The sequence below is a fragment of the Coffea arabica genome, chromosome 2e (assembly GCF_036785885.1).
Source record: "Coffea arabica cultivar ET-39 chromosome 2e, Coffea Arabica ET-39 HiFi, whole genome shotgun sequence".
Taxonomy (NCBI): domain Eukaryota; kingdom Viridiplantae; phylum Streptophyta; class Magnoliopsida; order Gentianales; family Rubiaceae; genus Coffea; species Coffea arabica.
This window is the reverse complement of record NC_092313.1, coordinates 13,930,380-13,938,103: the sequence shown is the minus strand read 5'-3', so window position 1 is coordinate 13,938,103 and position 7,724 is coordinate 13,930,380. Positions and strand designations below refer to the sequence as shown.

The window sequence follows — 7,724 nt, the reverse complement described above, 5'->3', positions numbered from 1 at the left end:
GTTTTCTTTCTCGTGTCTAAACATCTTGTTCTGTCAATCTATTTGTTTGTACCGAGTTTCAAGTTCATTTTCTTAGTTGTCATTTGAAAGGCATCCAGAGGAAAAACTGCATTTGCATAGTTCTGTTTCATGACAATCTTTAGTTCTTTCCGTCAAATAGTGTCCTTCAAATAGTATCCTTCCCAAATTTCGCCTGTTGAATATATAGTTAGCGTCCCGTTTGTTAATTCATTCCACTTTGGGTTGCAACCATTATCACATAATCGTTATTTATGAAATGCGTAATCTGTTAGGGGTTCATTAATCACACCAACCAAAGCAAGAAATCATTTAACCTTTTCTAATAGGACTCTGGAAAGCTCAAATCCTTTCAATTGTAGAAGCTCACAGTTTGGCCTAGTATATTCTTTGTCACTGTCAAGGGTAAAGTTAAATCTATGATACACCTTTATACTCTAAGCTATGGTCAGGTAAGGCCAATTTGAACATTTTTGCCTTTTCAAACCTGTATTTGAAAACAAGCAGTACTTGAAAAAAAAAAAAAATTCGTTTTGCATTAACTAAATGTATAGTTAAACAAGCAGTACTAAGTATATAATATGATTTACAAAAAGTATCTCTTTGTTATGGCCTCGCATGAGATCCCGCCAGACGAGGAAAAATGATAAGAATTAACTAAGCTCCAAGCTTAGCACCTATGCCTTGGGCACCACCTTAGATGAGGAACTTTGGTTTCTTTAGTGGTAAAAATGCCGCTTGTAAAGTTAAATCGAGTTTTTGCTCGCACTGGTACATCTTTTGACAAGAAATACAATCAATTATCGTTTCGAAAAAAAAAAGAGATCCCTCCAGACCACTTCAGTTGCGAGTTAGAAAATGTGAAAACAATGACCATTATAATAAATTGTTTTGAATATTATGCATCAAATGAATAATCCTACTACAATATGATTAAACCTATGTCGCTACCCAAAAAAAAAAAAAATGTAGCTAGGAAGGTTGGGCCTTAACTAGTTGAGTTTGTCTTCTTACAATCTCAACCAACTTGTGAAATTGGCATCAATGTGTAGGACTACGCTCAATATACTTCAAGATCAAAAAAGTTTTTGAATTTACTCAAGATGGGCATAAAGAAAAGAGTCATGATTGTGTAGAACTAAGATGGATAGCAGTCACAAGGGCATAAAGAAAAGAAAAGAAAAGAGTCATGATTGTGTATATGGATGCCAAAACAGTTTCACTATATTACTTACCACTGCATTCAGTAACATATTAATTGCAATTCCATATGGCATTCCAATTGGGATAAAAGGATTAGATCCTCAACATATTCGAGTTAAAAGGATTAGATAATTTTTAAAAGATTTTCAGTGAGTGAGGTTTTTGAAACCTTCGTCAGAATTAGTGAAAAAAAAAAACACCCTCAAAAAATGATTGGTTGATTAAAGATGGTTCTGCAATGTGTTCCTCGTATCATAAAAAATTTAATTAACACGAAAGGGTATACGCTGAGTTTCTCTGTGTGGATACAACTTGCCATCAAACTTCTAAAACTTGAGGGAAAAAACTCTGGTCTGGCAATATATTGTGAGGCACAAACCTTTATATGGTTCGAAAATTAATGGTACCCTCTGCTGCAGAAATATAGCCATAATATTGTGAGGCAGTTTGGCTGTATTTTACAGGCCAAGTCCTCTTCAATTTTTAGTGAAGTTCAATGGAATTAAACTGCCAATGGGAAGAAGAAAGGAACAAGATTGTGTTTTTTTTTTTTTTGGTTAAGCCAGCCTTGAAATTGTTGTGACCTGCCTTTATCATCTGAGTTATGTGTATAAATATCGATTGGATACTAAAGACAGGTTGATAAGGTGGGGCGTCATTGCTGATCCGCTGTGTAACGGTTGCCATGAATACGTTAACCATTGATTTCTTCAAAGCTCTTATTCAGCTATTTGTTAGTTAACTAATGGTGTGGTTCCTTTGAACACTCAACCGCATTCACATGGTAATATAATCCAACAAAGACAAGAGTCATAAACTGCAAACAAGAGTACAAAATTCATATATTCATGTAAGAACTACATTTTGCTCAACGTAGTAAACATGTCGACAGGTATTCGATAGAATTTGAGGTCTTTCTTTGAGCTACAGAAATTGAGTTTTATCGACACAGATAGTACTTTTTGTTGTGTGTGTGTGTGTGTGTGTTTTTTTTTTTTGGGTCCAAGTTTGTGGAATTAGAACTTTCTCTCAAGTCTTGGCCTTTTGTTCCATATCGAGACATTGCCCCGCAATCAAGTCACTCTGAGTTGTCCCAGAAAGTTGCCCTAGAAATCAAGCTAATTTCCATTATCTGCTACATTGTGGCTGAGATAATGTCCGCAATTTCACTTTCAAAGAAGACTTGGGACTCCAATTATTGAATACATGCAGTGTAATCGTTGTGCAGACTTGGACTTGGAATCGGACTTTTCAATAAGCTAGCATATATATATTATCGACATGAATGTGATAAAGAATAGATGGACATTGTACAATATCTTCTTTTTTTTTTTTTGGGTAAAATTGGTACAAATATCTTTGTTCTAGAAGTTCAATCTCCATCACTCATGTTTTCTTAAGCAAGGACACCATGCCCTGCCCGTCCCCTTCTTTCCCAGCCCCATTCGGCCCCCGATGGGTGAATGCTATCACTATCTCAGACTTTGCATGCTTCATATTCTTGTCTCCTTTGATTGAACAATCTAATCAAGAACTACTTTATTCTAAGTAATGAACATCCATTCTCATTTTGCTTGTTAAAGATTTAATTTGCATCCTTGAGTTGGCAAAACGTCCCATGTTACCTCATTTCTTGGCAGTCTTGATAGAAATAGGTGAAATTAATACGTGGATGTACAATATTTTCTTTCATTGACAAAGGAGAGTAGCTTTACCTTTTTTTTTCCTAGTAAGATCGACTCACCCCGTTTTTTAATGATAAAGGAGAGCAATTGGGATGTGCGTAATCCTAGGTTTCCGTACCTCTCTTAATAGTGTGAAAGATTGGGATGCGTCAGTAATTTGAGATTGTGAATTAGCTAGCATTCAATTTTGTGTTATTTGATTTTATTTTTATTATCAGTATTTTGGCTCAAGGAAAACTCTATACCTTACAAGGAGAAAAGATTTAGAAGGAGAATTTGAGAGTCAAACTAAGAACTAGACAACTGCCAAATTAATGTTGCCACCAAATTGAGTTACGCCATGAAGACGTACGTGCACAAATATAATTTGCAAAGTAAGTGTCTAATAATACTATTGCGTGTGAAGTTGCACCAAAAAAATAGAAAGGTAAAAAGTGAATTGATAAAAACATTGAGGATACAGAGTGGAGTTAGGGTAAATTAGAAATTGCAAGAGAGGGGGTGGCAGGGGTTGTAGTTTTGAACTTTGATCCCTATAAATTTTGAGAAATACTTTTGAAGTCCTTCTCTCGCTGCCCCATAATTTTGCGAGAAAGCCCCATTGACTTCCGCTTCGCCCACCTCCCCAAGCTTTAGCTTTAACAAAAGCTCTTAAAATTTACTCGTCAAATGTTCTTAGATTTTGCATTTGGCTATAGTTGGTCCACTTTCTATAACTTTCGTTCCTCATTTTGGACAATGCTCTTTAATTGATTTAGTTGCGAATTCTCTTGGATAAAGTATTGCATTTTAATATAGCAGCTAGATCTATTAATAGTTGGTCTTCCTTTTTTGTACAAATTATCTCAAATAATTGAAATTACAAATGATCGGAAATCATTGTCTTGAAAGTCTATGAGATATATATGAAGATCATTTACTCCATATTTTCTATTTAAGATCTAAGATCGACTTATTTTCCAAAATTAGAGAGTATAGAGCAACTCATTTATAGTTATATAAAGTGTTTGTATCTCTTGCTTTATTTGAAGTCATCTTGTGATGACAGGAATTTTCTTCTTTCTTGTTTTCTTTTGTTGATTTTGTGTAAATTCAAAGATATCTTCACGTCAACATAACCACCGAGTTTTGGATCAATAACCATAAAAAATGAATTAAATCTCTTTTTGGCCTACGGTGAAAAAAATTCAAAGGAGGTATCAGAATATTCTTTTAGTTTAGTCCGATCTGTATACTTGTTAGTCCATTATATAGTTTCTTTAGACTTCTCTTCCTGTAGAATAAGAAGATTGGCTTCAAAATGTTGTCATTGGGGCAAAAAAAAAAAAAAAACTTCTCTTCAAAATACTCCCACATGTCATCAAATGAAGTTAAAAGATAGCAAGCAAAGATTTTTTACTCACTTTTTTACTTTGCTTCTTACAGGACTATATTTGAATGAGTGGGAACAAAAAAAAGAGAGATAAATTTGTATCACTAATTGTGAATGGTAACCTTGGCAAAGTACCCTTTTGTATTTGTAGTCACCAAACAACCTTGACTATGGCACCGTCTGCAATGAAGACTGCAACTGAGGAAAACGATTGAATGATGAATTTAAGCAATACAATTTCATAGTTTTACGTCTAAGATCAGCAAAATTTGTTTGTACGTCTTTCGGCTTGATTGGGAAGATAAGTATAAAATACAAAATAGTGTTCTGTGTTGAATGGGAAGATAATGTTCCGATTATGTAGAAAAATGGTATTGTATTGTTGTTGTACATCCCAAAGTCTTGGTTAACTTGGTTTGTCCTAGCCCATTAGTCCAGAAGACACGTTGAAGACTTGTAACAGTGTCATGGAGAAAAAACAGATGAACAGAAAATGAGTTGAGAGATTGAGTGCGACCGAAATTGAGTTGAGAGCGAGTGCTCAATATAGCCACAAAACTAGGAGTAATGAACGGTTGGTTGTTCATTTCAAAAATGCCTGTATGGGAGGACACGAGATACATATAATGTAACTGAATGTTGTGACTCATATATGTTTTCTTAAAGATCAAAATGTGAAAGAAAAAGTAATCCAACTATTTGTTTTAAGTGTAATATGCATCATTTTATATGTTTCCATGGTTTTAATATTTGAAAGATTATCTAACGAGGGTTTCTTCCAATTTTTTTAGGCACTTTCTTCCAATTTTGGTAATTTAATTCTTTGATACTTCATTTGTCGCTTGTTGGGTTCAGGTTCATAGTCTATTTGCTCAAACAAATAACTTTTTGGTTTCAGTTTAAAAAAAAAAAAAACTTTTTGGTCCAACAAGTTCAACCAGCTTTCTGTGTTTTTGATCCATTTTCTAAGCATGTTTCTAAGTTTAAAGAAGATCGAGTTTAGTTTGAAGGGACATTAGCCTGATTACTAAGAGGTTCATGGTTGGATTCTCAAACTTTCCCCTTTATCCTTCCCTTATAAGGTGTGAAGTCTTTTTTGAATCTAATAATAAAGAAATGTACCATTTACTTCTATAAAGTGATCTTTACTCGTCAAATTTTTTCTTAATTAAACTATTGTGTGAATCAATTCGCTTCACTTCAAGATTTGTGCGAAAAAGTTTGCGAGAAAGTTTTAATTTCTCATCCTTTGTGCACGTTATATCAGCAACGATAGACCAACTTATACCAAGACATTCTCCTGTAACATTAACCCAAATTGGTAGGACAAATTTAACATATTGTCAAATTACAGACCAGAAGAATATAATTAACCTCAAAGAAATGGGACGAAAACTAACACATTGTGAGATTGAATTCTAAATCGCGAGATCTGCTGCTCTTGGGAATTCAACTTTTTAAATTTAACACCAAAACAAGGCCTAATTGGAAATAGATACCAAGAGTATGCCTAAGATAAAAATGCGATCAAATAATAGGCCTAGTGTTTAGGTCCTCAAAAATTTAGTCAATCAGAGTTATCAAAATAAACATTTAGCACATAGTACTATGACGTTCTTCAATATCAAATGTGGACATTTGGGGCGTGGGGCCAGCCTCGTTGGGCCCCGGTACAATTTGGTCCGATTGTTGTATTTTTACATTAGTTGATGTACAATTACATTATATTATTATATTTAAAGTAAAAAAGGTGTGCATGAATAAAATATTTAAAATATATTCAATAGAACGTTATGATGTATTTGTATACAAAAAATTTCAACATGTACAATGATGAGACGAAATAGCACAAAACACAATTGTATTGAGTCCTAGTCCGTAGATTTTTATATATCTATTCTTCTTCTTCTTTCTAAATTTGCAACCTGTTATAATTGTATATGTTTTATTTCGAGTCCTAAAATATGGAGATTATTTACTTTTTTCTTTCTATTTTTCATTTGCATGCGTATTTTTTCTGAATCACTGATTTCACTCGTCAATTCTGCCTATCAATTCCTTGGACCAATAATTGATTTTAGGGAAAAACATATAAATCGTTCCTTACATATTATTGATGTTAAAATTCAGTTCCTCAAAATGAAAATGACTGATTTTAGTCCCTCATACATAAAAAGCGATTGATTTTGGTCCTCTGATACCTTTGCTGATCAATTCTAACCAGAATTAGCCGCGAGTCCACCATCGCCTTCAAATATCAAGGGTAAATTCGGCAATTAAGTTGCTGCATTGACTGGAAATGTAAAGAACCTATTTTATTTTATATATAAATATATTGTCCAAATTGGGGCTTCTAACTTCAAATCTCCATGGCAACCACAAACTGTGAAGTTTAAATAACTGAAAAAAAAAAACTAAACTAAAATGTGAATATCATAGTAGAAACACTAAAAAAAAGAATCAATAATCATTTTCATAAGTCAATTTAAAAAACCCATTTTCATGGGCAACAGACAATCTAAAAATGCAATTTACAAAATGAATGCTCTTGAGCAAAGCCCTCACTGGCATATGAGGTCCTGGACAAAATTTGTTGACAAATTAATGGAGATGGTGCAGTTTATTTCTGCAGATTTCTTCTTCTTCAAAACCATAGTGAATTTGACTTTTCCAGTCAACTCAACCTTAGCAGTCAGTTGCAGCAACCCAGGATGAAAACCTTCAGTGTCGGAGTTTGAAGGATTAGTAACATCCACAATAACATAGAATGTCTTGGTGGATTTCAATCTTGCCCGTCCATTAGGGATCACAAATTCTTCCACCAATACACCTCCTGAGGTCAAAGTAGTCATGTTGCTATCAAATTTGTAACGCCCAAAATTATTGTTCTTTATCCTGACTTGTGCCGTGTGCCTAATGCTCCCATTCTTCTTGTTGATGACGTTGATATCCTCCAATCTTACCTTAGGTGATTTTACACGCATCACCACCAGGGCAGCCAAAAACAAAAAAAAAAAAAAGAAGGAAGATTATTGTTTGAAATATAGCAAACGCAACGATATATGCTAACCTTTTCATTCTTTTCTTCTTCCTGAGCTCCATGGATTTATAGGTACTTGATTCGTCAGTATCACTCTTGGGCATAATAGTAGATGGCGCCATTGGGTACCCATTTCTTGAAGAGTTCCTTTAATTGGTGGGTTTTGTTTAGGGTTTGGGAGAAGAAAATATTTCAAGTGTTTTTGTTCCAATTTGGGGAATAGGGATGAAATAAAATTGGTCCTTCACATTTCCAGTTAATGTAGCAACTGAATTGCCAAATTTACCCTTAAAAATTTGAAGCATGTGGTGGACCCTTAGCTAATTCCGGCCATAATTGATCAGAACAGGCATTTGAGAACCAAAATCAATCGCTTTTTATGTATAAGGGACTAAAATCGCTTGTT

At 34.1% G+C, this 7,724-nt stretch overlaps 1 protein-coding gene across 1 annotated transcript; it reads right to left on the bottom strand.

Moving 5' to 3' along the window:
* Positions 1–6,839: 6,839 nt before the first annotated feature.
* Positions 6,840–7,440, bottom strand: LOC113728621 (late embryogenesis abundant protein At1g64065-like). Its single transcript, XM_027253007.2, has 2 exons — positions 7,349–7,440; positions 6,840–7,236 (listed from the first exon to the last, which is right to left on the bottom strand). Exons 1-2 carry the CDS (start codon positions 7,438–7,440, stop codon positions 6,840–6,842), a joined length of 489 nt encoding a protein of 162 aa, XP_027108808.2.
* Between the last annotated feature and the right edge of the window lie 284 nt (positions 7,441–7,724).

What these genes read in the sequence shown, in the direction of transcription:
- LOC113728621 (XM_027253007.2), bottom strand. Translation starts at nt 7,440, where the DNA reads ATGGCGCCATCTACTATTATGCCCAAGAGTGATACTGACGAATCAAGT. An exon ending in AAGAAGAAAAGAATGAAAAG is followed by an intron (nt 7,237 to 7,348) that starts GTTAGCATATAT and finishes ACCTAAGGTAAG; the next exon opens with ATTGGAGGATATCAACGTCA.